Below are 16691 nucleotides of genomic sequence, written 5' to 3' on the forward strand. Positions count from 1 at the left end.
AGTGTAATTTTCAGCGGATATTTTTCGACTGGTTTACATGGAAATGGCACGGAATATCCCATTCTTGCAAGGGGAGGATTATTTAATTATTTCTTTCAATTTTGAGCTGGAATGATTATGAAAAAGTCCATTTTTTAGCAGAAGTGTATTTGTTAATCAATTAGTGGATATGGTTGTGGACTGGTCCATATTGTGTTGAGGTGCTACTGGAAGACTCAATTTGGACTGGGGTGATTCATTTTTTTAGTGCAAGTATTTTAGAATGGTCCATTGTTATTTTGGGAGAGTCCATTTTTTGCATGGCGAGGAGTATGGCTAAACATGCTGTATTTGCTCGCAAATGTTGCCTTTCTAGTTTATGTTTTCGTTTTTTAGCCAACATGCAAAGAAGGACCTCACTTGCATAAATTATATCAGTTGATCACCTTCTCACCCAAATAACACAAGTTGACCAATGTATGAAGTCTTGTCTTCACAAAAAAAGGATATTGTACCATTTCCTCATAAATTATGTAAATTTTAAGGTTGCACAAACCTACCCACCTACCAATTATGAAGACAATCTATCCAAGCATTCTTGAGTTATCGTCCCGTGGACTTTCACATTCCTGTACAATTCCTAGAAATGTTGCAAACTGCACAAAATATATATATACCATTAGGCTCGCCCTTGAGGCGTCGCCAAAAAGATGGTCTACAAGGTAGCAGAGGTATCTTAACCCGGACAATTGGATAACACCCGGGGAGCATTTGGCTATCGTCAACGATTATGGACAAAGCTGAAGCAGAGAAAGATACAAATTATCCAAGGACCCCAAATACACATCCATATATGGTCCAGGATATCCTCAGATGAGGCCTAGAAATTGACAAACGTAGCCCACCCTGTTTTTATTTAGTCCAGTATCATAGAATGATAGGTTGATGTCTGTTGGTCATTTTTAGGTATATTGTTCTATGGTCCAGGTGGGACATCATGGTTCTAGAGCTCTTTACTCAAATTTACGCAAATTAGGCAATCATACCATAAATTGAATGTATGCCAGACATTTTCAATGCTAAGAAAAAAAACTAGCCGATTGTGACTTTCACAAATTGTAACATCATTTGGACAAGTATTATAACAGTTATGCTACTCTATTTCCAAAACGGTTGTGGTGAGTGTACATGTGGGCTACGAGACCATTTTTTCAGGTATCTCCCCCTTGACTAAAAGATCAAAACGTCCACAAGACAAAGCTACTCCAACTTTGATTTTGACTGTGAAACAAATTTTCCGCACCAGTGATTATCTGAAGCCTTGGACTAAACAGTAATTACTCGTGAATGAATTTTGCCTCATGACATGAACTCTGCTCAAAATGTAATGAATCTAGTACGAGTGCTTTTGTTGTGTAACTGTAATCTTTAAGTAATAATCTAGAACGATCTAGTTTTGGTTCCTTGAACATTAGAGACTTGAAATTGTTGGGTGCATTTTGTACTTGTAGAGTTTTATGACGCTTTTGCGCATAGTTACTGTATCAATAATAAACTTAATTGAATGACCATATCATAACATGTTGGGAATCGATATCTGTGGTCGAGTCAGCATTATCTTAGCATCTTTAAAAATCTGTTATGATACTGTTTGTGGATTACTGTCTGATTTTTTGCTATCTTTAAAGTTTAAGATATAGTAGCAGTATCTGGAATTACTGTAATGCCCACTACGCTTAGCCTCTACCAGGCCCAGCGGATCGCTGAGAAAATAGAGTGAATTGTATAAAAAAAGAAAGAAATATGGAGTTAAACTAATCATACCTTAATTGTCCAACTATAATAAAGACACTGAACCCCTGTTGCGTAATTTGTGTTGCATATTTAGTAAGTAACTACCAGTAGTTAAAGAAAGAACCTTCAGAAAACTGTACTTTTCAACAGTTTATTTTCCAGCTCCTCTGGAAAGAGTATCTTACAAATAAACGTTACCTTGTTTAGTAACAACGTTACAACCATGTTGGAAAAAAAAAGAGAAAGATTTTTATCTTAGTAAACATCAACTAATACAAATAAACAGAAATTACAAATAACAGTAGGCTGTTATTGTTAGGTTACAAAACTATGACAAGAAAAGTGATTTTGTAAAAGCAAAGACAACTACATGAACTTGATGTATCTGTACAATACTTCATCTTTGATGCTTGACGACCTCTGACCTTAACCTTTAGCACACTGAAGTAGCCATTTGGCAACCAATTCCTTATTGGTTACAGAGTTAGGCAGCAGGGAGAAGGTTAACAACAAGTGTACCTTTTTGGTCAAACACTTCACCGTAACAGTTTCACGTAAAACGTTACACAAACTGAGAGACACAAAACTGTGCAAAGATGATTTTGAAGATCATTCGAGTCACAAATGAAAACATAGCCGACCTTAACAAAGTATTCAGAGGAATCCTACATGGGTCTGTACTTAACCATATCTGTACATCTATTTTTGTCACATTTCTTTTCTCCCATGATTTTCAATTTTGGGGCAGGCCAATAGTAATCAATGATTCATTTTTCCAAAATTTGACATCATGCCTTTTTTTGTGCATATTGTATATTTTCATCCCCTTGTCAACTTGCAATCTTTGATTAACACCCAAAACAACACAAAACATAATTTCAATTACTTTTTAACTGAAAAGTTGATGTTTCGTCCAATAATAAAGCTTTTTGTTCTCAAAGTTGTAATAATTAGAACATGACTGAAATGTCATAGTTGGTCCACTATGTTATGATATCAAAAGAATCTAAAATCCAATGAAAACTATGAAAGGACAATACAAGTATACTAGGTTGGGACCAAGTTTACAAAATTATATAGGCCTGTGTCATGTTGGTAGAACTGAGGTCATTTTAATTTTGTTCAGGGCATTTTCCAATCATATAGTTCATTCGATTCTACTGCATCAAATATATTTTGTTGCAATCATACTCAGTTCATGTTTTGGCAATCAATGATAGTATCAATTTACTAACACCACTTTTTCTAAAAAGTTAGTAATGCTTTAGGGCCAGAAGCCACTTTGCAAGTATCAAAAGTTCTAAAACCAAATGATACATGTATTCTTTTTGTTATGAAAAACAAAAACAAGATGAAGAAACTGAAGAAGTCTGTTTTGTCTTACAAGGCTATGGTTCCATAACTTAATCTGAGTCGTCTGAACTCTCTTCTTTCTTCTTTTTCTTTTCCTTCTTTTTCTTTTTCTTCTTTTTCTCTGACTTGGGGGTCTGAAAAAAACAACACATTCACAGATTAAACACTACAAAACAGTGGTTCTTAAATAACAAAACAATGTCACTTAGATACTAATTGAAAATCTAAATTTGGTCTTCAAAATTATGCGACTATTACTTTTTAACAACCTTTTTCCAACACTTACAGCCACGTTGGTTCCATTATATGGATGGCATATGTGTGCACATCAATTTTTGTCCGTATCCAAAACAACAAAGAAGTTCTCAAATGTATTCCAACTTTAAATTTCTTTTATCTTTTCGTAAGCTCGTATCAGTTTTGGGATTCCCATAGGATGTCATCCATATAATCAAATCAACATGGCCTAACTTTAAAAGACTAATTTGTATAGTAAGAAGTGCATATCATGAGTACTGAAGGTTACACTATGACCGCACAACAGATTTCAAACAACAAATTTCTGACTATCACAACAACAAGTCCTGCAGTTCCAAAAAAGGTGCGAGGGGGCCCAAACTTATTTGTTCCATTGCAGTACCATGGAAAGTGGCTAGGGGTCTCAAAATCTAATCATTTCAAGGTCTTACAAAGACCTACCAAATATGAAGATAATCCTTCAAGCAGGGGTTTTCCTAGAAAAATTAAACAAGAGGGAGCACACACAGGCGAGGGAGCAAATTCTATGCATTTATGGAAGAATCGATCGCTGAGGGAAGTCTGTGTGCTGGGGATTAAGCTAAAATCTGAATTCGACAAGGGGGCGCTGGGCTGAAACAAGAGGGTGCAGCGCCCCTCTTTCCCAATTTAGATGAACCCCTGTTCAAGGCATTCTTGAGTTATGGTCCTGTGGACTGAAATTCCCATGGACACATTTTTGTACAATTTCTAGAATTCTTACAGAATCTCACTATACCATTAGGCTCGCCCCTAAGGTGTCGCCAAAATCAGACGTAGCTTACCTCAGGGTCTGTTCCCTCTGCCTTTTGTTTCTTTTCCTTCTTCTTCTTCTTTTTCTCCTTCTTACTAGATGTAGGAGTCTCAGTCACTGCTGCCTCCTTGGGAGTGGTGGGTGCAGGGGACCCGGCTTCAGACGAGCTGTCACTGCTACTCTCTAGTCTCTTCCTCTGTAGATACAACACTTGTTTAGAAATAGGCAAACTTGAAGCGCAAGACTTGAGACAAAGCGTACTGCTTTTTTTGATAGCTGATACTGTAAATGCATTTTAGTTTGTGGGGATTTAATTTTGCTGGTGGTGTAAAAATGGCATGTTCGTGGGGGTTTTGAGTTCGCTTTTGAAACAGTAGAAGCACTACAGTCACATAATTGCAAAAATTTTACAGTGGTTTCTAAGTTCATGCTGAAGAGTTCACCGCGAAAACCGGGAACATAAAACCACCGCGAACATTTCTGCATTTATAGTAGTGCAATGTGGCTTTCCCAGGCCTTGCATTCTAACCCTACATATCTTCTTTCTTTAGTAGTTCTTTTATGTACGGAGGTGTAACACGTTATGTTCATCCATACACATGACTGCCGATTTTATGAGCACCAACTTTAAGTATTTGTTTAAGTATTGAACGGTCACAATCACAAACTTGTATTCTATCATCTGCAGGCTATTTTTCATCTCACAAAGTTTGACAAATGAGTTAACAAAGTTACACAAGGTGCTCACTGATTGGCCAACCAACAGCCAATCAGTAGGCGAACTAAAGAGTGACCCCTGACCTTTGTCCCTGCTCCATCTGCCTCTGGTGACTTGCCGGGGGTGACCTGTGCCGGTTGTACTGATGCACCATTGTTACCCTTAGCAACACTGCACAAGGAAAAACAACATTGCAATGATTAAAGAGAGGACTCTTACACGACTGTGGACATACAGTATAGAATAGAGTCAAACAAAACATTGGTCTGTATGAAGACCTCTGAACCACAGTATAGAAAAGAAAACTGAAATCGTATGGCCATGTGTCACGGTCATCGGGACTAGCCAAAACTATCATGCAAGGAACCATCCAGGGAGGAAGAGAGAGAGGTAGGCAACGGAAAAGATAAGAGGATAATATCACAGAATGGACAGGAATGACACTAAGTGAAACACAAGGAAAAACAGAAAAGGGTGGAGAAAACTGGTTGTCAGATCTTCAGTCTGTGGTGCCCCTATGGTCAAATAGTTAGACTTAGGGATAGAAGAAGAGAGGACATACAGGAAGACTGAAGAGTAAAGATGAAATACATGGATATGTAGGAATAAGATACATACTTGTAGTCTACATAGGATGACTTCCAGTCCTGGGGAGTCTTCTCATTAGTCTTGCCAAACTTGTCCAGCAGGCCTTCTTTGATAAGCTTCTTCTTTAGACTTGCCTGGAAAGAAACAAATATGTCCATGATGAACAACATCAAGTGCAAAAAATCTAATACACTTTTTGGAAACTAAAATACATATGTCTTTACCTGTATATGCACAGCCCTATCATCAGTGTGCACACTATTTCTTCCGCAACAGGTGTCCGTGTTAGGATTTTCTTTGCAATTAGCTAGATTATAATTCAGAATTTTCTCTCTGAGACAATATCAGTCATTTCTGGAGCTTAACTGTAGGTGATGGGTTAAATTCCATGTGAAAATGCCCAATTTTGCGCATCATTTTTGATGGGAAAATACTTTTCCCCCCCTAAAATTTGAGAGGTTGAAGAAACCGAAACTGGGTTGTTCTTATAGCTAGAGGGATATCCTTCATTCCCATTCACAGTTCTTTTGAATTATTTCCTAGAAAAGATGGTCTGTAGAGTTGAGTGTGCGAAACCTCAAATTGAGACCCAAAATAAACTGGGGTGTTCCCCCTTATGTCACCTTACCTTTGGTCCCAGCCCCCACTTGCGGGGATATGTGTCTCTCTCCATGATCACTCTCTTGATCTTAGCCACTATCCCGTGGTCACAGGTAGCCATGGTCGCAGTGGTCATCAGTGCAATTCCTGTTTTCGAAAACACACACATGGAATTAACTAAGTTTTATTTTCAAGTTAATTGCAACATGAAACAATATATACAAAAAGTATACAGACAGTGCAAGTTAACAATGGTGACAAGTGACTATTCTGAAAATTGCTAGGGAATACAATCTAAGCTTTTTGGGTTTGACTTCTTATTAACACCTTCTATAATTCCAAAACGGGCTACTAAACACCAAAACACATAACAATATCATATTCACAACAAAGGAAACTGCAGTTCTATAGAAAGTCACATGGAGATCCAAAAGCAAATATGTGCTTTGTTAGGCCACATAACAAAAATAATTCTAATCGTTGTATTTTGAGTTTCTGTAAATGCGGAAATGTTTGCGGTGGTTTTATGTTTGTGGCTTTCACGGCAACCGTTCCACTGCGAACTTAAAACCGTGACCATTTTTGTCCAATACTGTAGCAGTATGTGACTAAAGCACTGCCGCGAACCTAAAACCATCGTCAACACTCTATTTTCCCCTAAGCGTGAAATAAAAACCACGCAAACTTAAATGCAATTACAGTATGCTATCCACAAACAAACAAATAGCACACTAAACCTCCTCTACGAAAGCAATGATAAAATCCGATAACATCAAATCCGGCACTGAAAGAACAACAGTGGATCTCGGATACCTACCTAGACAGACGGCTTCTCCTTTCGTCGTCATGACAACTATCTCCTCGTTCTGCTCGATGCCGTCCTCGAACCTCAGGACTCCCGGCAGCATAATCTTTGCTCCGTAACACACCGCGTTCACCTACATGGGAGGCAATCACAAAGGGAGTCAATTCTTTCGTCTTGCATTGTACGGTATTCACAGTCTTCACAGAATCTTCCAAAAAGGATTGGACAAGCATTTGTCAAAAGAATGGTTGATGTCTTGATGAACTAACAGATATGGACGTAACAAACAATGTCCCATACACCTAAAATAGTTTTGTCGTGCCATAACACCCCGATATTGTTGTTCACCCGAAATGCAGGAAAAGGGTTGCAGTCCTTAGGACACGATGTTAAGCTATCCACTCTTCTTTGAACTTGTTGAAAAAAGCTAGTGGAATTTCCTAATACAACGAACCTTTAAAACCTGTACATAGCCTTTGTCTTCTCTGTCAAGACCAGTTGAAGATTAGCTTATCTGTTTGTTGAGTTCATATGATGTAAACTGGTTGTAGATCACTTTTCTAAACTAGAGCTGAATTACAGAAGTTCAGTGGCACAGTCACGTCAGATGACTACTAATCAAGGAGACCTCACCAAGTAAGTAGCACAAACTCGTGACTTACAGCACTGTCTTTGAGCACGATCCTCTTGTGCGATGTGAGGAGTGCCTCGAGTGGACGGATTACTCTGCGTAGGTAAGACTCGTCCTTCTGGTTGTCGTGCATCCACTGAGCGTCCAGTACGTCGTGCATGGTCACCATACCCTCCTGTGTACCAGACAGAAAAAACAGCAAGCGTCAATTTTGAGTCAAGTTTGTGAAATACAATTGAAAGATATGGTGGTTGATATTGGAAAGAGTCAAAGCATGCTACCAAAATATGGTTTGTACTGTGCCTGCATGCAAAGATGAAGGCCCCTTCCTTGTAACAGTTCTTGTCTAGACCATGCTCGATACATGTCCAGAGAGTTTTGCTTATGTGTCAGGGGCTTTCAACTACTACTTAAACTATAACCCATAATGCGTCACACTGGGCGTGTGAAGTTCAAAATGTGAGCCAGCTTATTGGGAAACAAAAGAAACACTACTCATATGTGGAATCCATGAAATGAAAATGTTATGGCATTTCCTTATATGTGAGCCACCATACTTGGTAATGATATGACACACAGCAAAGTATAGCATGTGTGTGTTTGGCTAATTGTGGCATAACATACAGCCAGGCCTGCCAATCTAGAAGGATTTAAAATGACAGAGAAACTAAAGAAACCTTAAAATACAAGACAGTCAATCTTAAGTATTGACTCTGTACTACATACTAAACATTCATTTATTCTGGTAGGGACTCAATGGGAAAGGTGGTTTTCGCTGTGTTTTCATTGCATAATGGAAACAATTCTGTAGTATAGTAGTTACATATTGGAAACGCAGACTTGCCATGTCATGAATTTGCGGTGAAGAGGTGAAAGTCACAAAAATGAAACCACAAGAAATGTTTAAAGACTTACAGTATACTACTACATCCACTACTACCTATACAAAAGAGCTGAGTTTTCTGACCTTCTCAGACATGATTCCTGAGCGCACCCGTCGGAGCTCCTGCATCTGTCCCCCCACCCCCAGCAGCAGGCCCACGTGCACACACAGGGTACGGATGTACGTGCCCGCCTCACAGCTCACCCAGAATACACCTGGAGGGGATGGGAGGGAACAGCAACATGTCAACTAACACAACAGTCACAGTAGCGTCATGTGGTAGCATGAGTGGTCCATTGGTTAGTGGCCCTGTTTCTGGAACTAGACGCTGTGGATTTGATCCAGACTGTGTTACTCAGCCGACATGCCGGAAAGGGTAACGCAGTCCTTAGGACGGGACGTTGGTCCATTGTTCACTGTACTTGTAGTAAAGAGCTAGGGGAATTTTTCCGGTACAAAGAACCTGCAAATACTGTACATAGCATCTGTCTTCTCTGTCACAACCAGTGGAAGAATATCTCTGAGCTAAACTGGATCGATATCACTTTCACTTTACAACTGAGCCATCAATGTAACTCAAATGCTTCTGTTCAGATTGAAAGCGAGCCAGTGGCAAAACCGGTTGAAAATATACATGTACTATAGCATATTCAATACATAGAATCTATCTGACATTTAGCATAAATAGTACACTTGCATGAATCTATCATGTAGACAAGGATATGTGTGACAAATCCTGGAAATGGAATTTGGTTCATAGAAAATAAATATAACTTATAAGAGGCAACTGGCTTTTCACAACCATTTTTCATACTACATCTTCTTGATAATAGTTGCAAACTATTAACTTCATCATCTATTGACAACAGAGCTCATCCTTTTCAACACAAAACCCCCAGTGCCGTACTTACCCAGTCTGGACTCAGGATCATACTGTAAGAGTTTACTCTCATAGATGGTTCTGATTCTCAGTTGTCTCTTGACAGCGGAGATGAGGGGAGGGCGCTGGAACAGCGCACCTGTCAGGTGCTCAATAGTCTGTGTGGAGAAATTACAAAATGGTCTCCGTTATTACCTTCACCAGAAGGAAATGTTTTCAGTTTGCTAACATGGTGGAGTGGCTGTGGATGCATGTGTGTTTGATGTTAACAGCATAACTCGAGAAGCTGTGGGTGGATGTTAATGATATTTGGTAGGTGGGTAGGTGTCGGTAAGACGTACATCAAGTTTGAGAATAGGCCTCCTGGTGCATTCTTACGGTACTGCAGCGGGCTGTGTATAACTATAAACTAGGATTAAGTGAGTATGACTGATAACAAAACAGCTGGCTGTAACACACTTTGCCTAGCAAAGCTTTCCACATATTTTTTATCACCATCTAGTGATAGCTATAACAATGCAGGAGTTTTTCTACAAAAGTAAAGTGCTAGGGCTACGTTGTAGAAAATTTGATGTTGTAAAAATGGGGCATTCTAACTTTAAGGCTTATCCGAGGATCAAATCATGGTTGAGGATAAAGTTATGGCTAGACAAGTTACAGTTGAAGACTGGTCACCTATTGATTGGCCTAGTCAGTAATGGTCAATCTGAATTTTTGAAGAATATCTTCCTAGGGTAAGAGGGAACTTGACAAAAACATAAGGGCATAGCACATCATTTAGAAAAACTCCTGCAATGGTTTTCTATTGATCCAAGACAGAGAGTACAATCCCAGCCTTACCCGTGCCAACTCCTCCTGTCCATCTATAGCACTGTGCAGCCTCACTACACACACGTACTCCTTCCCTGTACAACACAGCCCAGGTCAGAAGGTCAACACACAAGGACCAGCGACCGCCAGCCGGTTCACATCGTTACTGTAGGCACCTTTCTAAAGAAAGGGCTGCAATGTTCTAGATTTACATGGCTTAGAGTTTGCTAATTTTCTACTGTTTACATTACATGCAGTTCAGTGTTCTCACCAGGATTTTTTCACAGCATAGGGGTCAGGTACAGAAGGCCAACTTAACGTGGTGCAAGTCAAGCGTGGAGTGACCACAGTAGGGAGTCCGGCATGTTCTCCCGGAAAATTTGTAAATTCATAACCCAATGAGACATTATCTCATGCATTTTGAGGGATAAATTTTGTGAAGTAGAGTTTTTCCTCTGTCACAGCCTCATTCTAAAGCCAAATATGAACTTTTTATAAGATTTATGAAGGGTCACAAGGTTTGTCCCAGAAAGAAACACCCCTATGCTGGTTGAAACACAGCATAGGGGTCCAGATCACAGCATAGGGGGCCCAAATCACAGCATAGGGGGCCCCTATGCTGAAAAGGCCTGGCCAGAACACTGCAGTTATACAACATATGTACATAGCATACCATCAATGTATCTTATTCTTACCTTCGCCAAGAAGTTTATGTTTTGTGTTACATATGACTTTCTTGTTTTATTTTGTTACTATTTAACTTGTAGATAATACCTTGTAGCTCAAATGTAAAAATCATTCAACAACAAAATACATTACAAGTTTGGCATGAAATATACAAACCTCTGACTGCTTCTGAACCCTAAAATGTACTCTTTAAAATCCTGACCCCACATGTCCTATGACCCCTGACCCTACCTTCCCTTTATCCCGACCTACCTATCCTTAAACCCCTACGCAACCTGTCCTTTAACCTTCAAACCCACATATCCTTCAACCCCTGAACCCACATATCCTTCAACCCCTGAACCCACATATCCTTCAACCCCTGAACCCACATATCCTTCAACCCCTGAACCCACTTGTCCTTTAACCCTTGACCTTACCTGCTCCTTGCTGGGACTTGACCAGCCTGGTTGCCCGCTCCACGCACACGATGAGGCAGCCTGTGACCTTGGGGTCGAGCGTCCCGCTGTGTCCGGTCTTCTCCACGCGGAGAATGCGTCTGATCCAGGCCACCACCTCGTGGGAGGACGGGTTGGCCGGTTTGTCCAGGTTGATGAAACCACTCCTGTGGAGGGGGGTAAGAAATATTCAACAATATAAAGTGAGTCATCCCCTGTGATTGCACATATGTAAATACTTTGCGTTTGGGAATGCATCTCATTATTATGTATAAGCAGTGACACCTGTGCTGCATTGCAATGTGAACCAGTCAGAATCGCCTTGAAGAAGGTCACCGAAACATCGGATGAATAAATCTCTTGGTTGTGTAAAAAGAGTCTTTATATTCAGCGACTTACCAACCTGATGAAACTATTCACGAATATAAAGAGATGGTATAAGCCTGATTCAAAGTGCACATGTGTACATGTAGTGGTCAAAGTTAACTTTAAATACTGTAAATCTATTTAATATTGTGGTTGGTAATTTTAGCGGTTTAGGGGCAATGGGAGACGAGTAGTTCACTGTATACAAACATCACTGTCACAAATGTTAGCAATCAAATATTTGCAATGATGAAATTTTGCGTTGCGATTAACTAGCTAGTGACCATTAAAGTAGCTAAAATTAAGTTACCGTTAACAAATCAAGAATCACAGCAATGCATCACATGGCACATGCTCATTTGTAACTGCGAACTGGCTTATATTTCACAGAATTAGTTGGATAACACATATACAAAATAAATTGTACAATTTTTTTTAATGAAAAACACAGACTTAAGTTCCAAGTATTGAGAAATAATCATTTTAGTGTAGATATTCTAGATTCTAAATTAACAAACCTGGGAGGGCAACTTGTAAAGGTGCACATGCACCTGTTTTGCCCTCCCTTTCATGTTGTGTTGAACTCAAATAAACAAACAAATAAACAAACCTGACATAGTCCTCAATAGGCCTCTTTAGTGGGGAACATCCACTGGGGATGGGAGTGTAGTGTCCTGTCCTCACATTCAACTTGTCGTAGTTCTGGGGATGGAAATAAGATTCAGCATTGTCTTAAAGTCTCTTCTATTCAACATTCAAACACAACTCTCACTAATGCCTGTCTTTCTGTCCCTGACAGAATTTAGTGCTTTAAACAGACAAAAAATTCAACAATCTTACCCCATTGATGGACAAAAGGAGAATTTAATGACATTTTCATTAGTTTGTCAACACTGCGACAAAACGTGTTCAAAATTCAATTGAAGCCATATGAAATTTTCCGATCAAAATGGATTGTAGATTGCAAAATGTCTTCAGTAGATAACCCAATGCTGTAAATGCATTTCAGTTCGCGTGGTTTTGATTTTGTGGTAGAGAAAATCAAGTGTTTGCGGTGGTTTTAAGTTCGGGTTTGAAACAATAGTAGCACTACAGTAACATAATGGAAACACTTTTCGCAGCGATTTCAATTCCGCGGTAAAGAGTTCACTGTGAAAACCGTGAACATAAAATCACCACGTACATTTCTGCATTTACAGTAGTTGAACGTACCTTGAGAAGGAGAGGCCAGTCTGCTGTGTTGAGTTTTGTAGGTTTGGAGTCAGGTTTGATCACAAAGTCATCGCTTGTTTGGGCCTCCTGTGATTGAGAATACAAACATGTACATGTTATTAATCATGAATATGTCCAATATGGTACAATAGATATTATCTGTATCATAATGTCTGCTTACCTCACCTATCTCCAAATCCACTAATATAACACAAACAGTGAAAGCACTTTCTATGCACTACAACTATTCTGTACACAGTAACAATATTGTTGTGGGGGATTTCTATCACTGCCTAGATATAATGATTGAAAATGTGAAACACAAGTGAAGAGGCGGGTAGCACTGTACAAGCACAGTCTCCTGGCTCCAGGGATCGAACCTGGGCCTTCCAGGGCAAAAACCGCACGCACTTACGGCTAGGCTAAAAGGTCTGGACCAGTTAGACCGGTCAGTTGGTGGCGCTTGAACACCACTGTTATCTTACATAGTGGGGCTTTAAGCTTTCCTCACCCCAATATCCACAACACCGTCTGTAGACTTCCTCTTCTCCTTCTTAGACTTCTTCTTGGCAGATCCTGGGGGAAGAAATGACAGTGGCATCAGTGTTTGGATTTCATGTGGCCAGTTCTTCATCAGTTTCTAGGAGTGGGCCAAGATTTAGGCTTGTTGATTTGATAGTGATACTGTAAATGCATTTAAGTTTGCGTGGTTTTAATTTCCCCTAGGGAGAAAATTAAGTGTTCACGGTGGTTTTAAGTTCGCGTTTGACTTTGAGACAATAGTAGACAAGGGTGTAGGAGGCTTACCGCATAAACTTTCCGCATAAACTGCGAACATAAAAGTACCTGTTCTCCAAAATATTTTTTTGCAATTCACAGCATGTGTTTTCTCATTTTGCAGCTGCTTTTAACAATTTACACTATGGGCCAAAAACGTTGTTTTTTCGGAAACAGACGAAAATTAATGCGTGCGTGGATGTCATCCATATAATCAAATCAACATGGCCTTAGATAATTACCCAAGAATGGCTTGCCATCTGATTGGATTTCTTGCATATAATATTTACACAACAATTCATGGGATGCTTCCAAAACAGACAGTAACATGGGGAGGTGGAAAACCTAAAGCTAGAAGCAACATGTTGTTTTCTAGTAGCAGTTTCTTCAGTTCTGAGGTTGTTGCAACAAGTATAATACTAGAAAGGCAACATTTGCGAGCAAATACAGCATGTTTAGCCATACTCCTCGCCATGCAAAAAATGGACTCTCCCCAAATAACAATGGACCATTCTAAAATACTTGCACTAAAAAAATGAATCACCCCAGTCCAAAACTGCGTCTTCCAGTAGCACCTCAACACAATATGGACCAGTCCACAACCATATCCACTAATTGATTAACACTTCTGCTAAAGAATGGACTTTTTCATAATCATTCCAGCTCAAAATTGAAAGAAATAATTAAAGAATCCTCCCCTTGCAAGAATGGGATATTCCGTGCCATTTCCATGTAAACCAGTCGAAAAATATCCGCTGAAAATTACACTCTTGCGCATAATCAACCCAGTTCAAAATTGAATTAAAAAAGATCAGCCCCAGGGAAGAATGAAGTTTTCCATAGTATACATATGAAGATTTGACAGGAGACGAAGGAAATGACCAAAAACAACATATTTGGGTCAATTCAAAGTCACCGAGAGGGTTTTAATATAATATTTGTAATATGTTTGAACTATTTTGATTAAAAGAATGTCTAAGTCACAACAGTTCTAAAGTGTTCAAACAATTAGAATTGAAACTTATAACATGTTTGAACTCATTTCACATACGTTGGAAACATTTCGAACGTAACTACACAAAAATCTCTTTATTTAGAACAGTTTCAAACCATCTATCCAAATGTTTCAATGTTCGAACAATTTGTAACAAAAGATTTTCACAATTGCCCTCATAAACGAAGGTGCTAAGTCCTCCTGTGTGTTTCTGCCTATTTTCGGTGGCCGCGCTAGACCACCAGCGGATTTGTTTTGACGGAGCGTCACCCGCGCGCGACGATGTACACTGTTCGGCACCGCTAATATCCGGCATTTTCCCGCTCCAAAACACTCCACAAGACCCACGTTTTTAGTGTTTTGCCTCTTGTGCAACACGATTCGATTTGCATTACTAACGGGACGAAAATGTTATGATAGAAAAAAAATTCACCCCGTCCCGGCGTCCGTCCCAAAAACATGAACGACATGAAAATATATTTTCTTACAGATTCAATCACAAAAATCAACAGCATGGGATTCCAAATTTTCGCAACGGCCGACCATTTATCATGGTTGAACTTCCTTCCAAGGCGTGCGATAGATAAACATTCCCGGCACATAATAGTCACTAGTACCAGACTAACGCAAGCTCATGATGATAATAGGGAGAAAGTTTGTCAGTGAAGTTTGGCCACCAGAGGGTACATTCATTTAACGTTGCAAGCTAGCGCAAAGGGGCGAATCATTGACCTTACCGGGGACTGACTCTACTGGCCTAATCATTCCTTTTTTGCCGAATTCTACGATCCATACGCCCGTACGTAGGACATGTAGGAAGGCACCGCCTACCACCCGCCTTTGATCATGTATGAAGTCGGCGGCAGAGAGAGATCATCAATCAATTTTGACAGGAGTGTCGCGCCAGTCTGAGGAGAAACGATCTCCTGTGTTGTGTTGAAGAATTTGGAGTTTGAAAATATCTGGAATAACTAATGCTAGAATAAACATTCACAAAATCATTGATTTAACTTGTTTTCTGTTATAAAATTTCCTAAACTGCAATTTAACCACTGAGTTTAAGGGAACATGGTGTTTTCCCGATAATCACGTTAAATGTTTATGTCCGGTCTTTCCTCCTCGTAAGCAAACTTCAAGCTTGGCCAGGTGCAAGGCACTCGGGGTCAATGACCTGTAGGTCATATGTAGTATTGAAAGTGACAGAAGTGGCAAATATTGTCAAGAAAGCCCAAAATAAATCGTTTTGAATATATGTATGCCAAAAATGGGAATGTAGTCCTTTAAATATTTGTTCAAGCCACATATACAGCAAATTTCAGGTCATTCGGTTGAAATACAAGGGCGCAGGAGGCCAAGATATGCTAAAAATAGCCTAAAAACCTCAATAAAATCACTTTCAAGGTCAATATCAAAAAAAGGAAAAGAACGTACATTGGTTTTTGCCTACATTACCTCTGTACCAAATTTCAGGTCATTTGGTCAAAAAATGACAGAGATGAATCGATTTGAAGATTTGACAGGAGAAGAAACATGAGAGAAAACAATATGTTGAGCCATACTTATGGCTAAACATAACTAAATTTTACTAAACACGACAGTACAATAAAGAAGAAGAAGCCCCCCCCCCCATGCCACAGCATAAACTTTTTCAGTGAAGGAATATTTTCACTGCTGCCGACTGCTTTTAAATCGGTAGGAGGTCCATTTTATAAGAGGCAGATATAGATTCGGTACTACTGGATATTGGAGAACATTCAACCAGCATTTGGCAGAAGTTTTGCGCCTTGTCCAAGCTTGCAACTTACCGCAAAAAAATATCAAAATTGGGGGAGGGATAGCACGTGGACCCAGCTTCGCACATGGCCACGAAAAACCCACGAATTTACCGGCTTTTCAGAACCTTCCTTGGACAGATGTATACCTCCTACTAATCCCTAATATATGCATGAGGAAAATGTACCAAAGAATCGTGAAGAAAAGGAATTTTAATCGTTAAAGTTGTTAAAATTTGGGGAAAACTTTTTACCTGTGAGTTCCGCCATCTTGCTTCTACGCACGCTGCTTGTTGGTTTAGTGCGCATGTGCCATGACCTTTGTCCTATTTTTTCCTTTCACTACAAAAACACACGCAAAACTGGAAGTCTTCA

At 39.6% G+C, this 16691-nt stretch overlaps 1 protein-coding gene across 1 annotated transcript; it reads right to left on the reverse strand.

Annotated features, from left to right (window-relative positions):
- Nucleotides 1–1910: 1910 nt before the first annotated feature.
- On the reverse strand, nt 1911–16686 carry LOC136422416 (H/ACA ribonucleoprotein complex subunit DKC1-like). The gene is made up of 15 exons (XM_066410184.1): nt 16571–16686; nt 13285–13349; nt 12774–12860; nt 12172–12263; nt 11178–11362; nt 10102–10166; nt 9293–9419; nt 8466–8596; nt 7530–7673; nt 6880–7000; nt 6091–6209; nt 5493–5596; nt 4958–5045; nt 4188–4352; nt 1911–3260 (listed from the first exon to the last, which is right to left on the reverse strand). Exons 1-15 carry the CDS (start codon nt 16623–16625, stop codon nt 3177–3179), a joined length of 1632 nt encoding a protein of 543 aa, XP_066266281.1. The 5' UTR covers nt 16626–16686; the 3' UTR covers nt 1911–3176.
- Nucleotides 16687–16691: the final 5 nt, after the last annotated feature.

The sequence above is a fragment of the Branchiostoma lanceolatum genome, chromosome 17, assembly GCF_035083965.1.
Source record: "Branchiostoma lanceolatum isolate klBraLanc5 chromosome 17, klBraLanc5.hap2, whole genome shotgun sequence".
Classification (NCBI taxonomy): Eukaryota; Metazoa; Chordata; class Leptocardii; order Amphioxiformes; family Branchiostomatidae; genus Branchiostoma; species Branchiostoma lanceolatum.

Excerpts from the sequence above, each read along its gene's own strand:
- LOC136422416 (XM_066410184.1), bottom strand. The coding sequence starts at position 16,625 with ATGCGCACTAAACCAACAAGCAGCGTGCGTAGAAGCAAGATGGCGGAA. Across the intron at positions 10,167-11,177 it reads CAAGTCCCAGCAAGGAGCAG|GGAAGGAGTACGTGTGTGTA; the intron begins GTAAGGTCAAGG and ends TGTGTTGTACAG. Across the intron at positions 4,353-4,957 it reads CAGATGGAGCAGGGACAAAG|AGGAAGAGACTAGAGAGTAG; the intron begins GTCAGGGGTCAC and ends TTGTATCTACAG.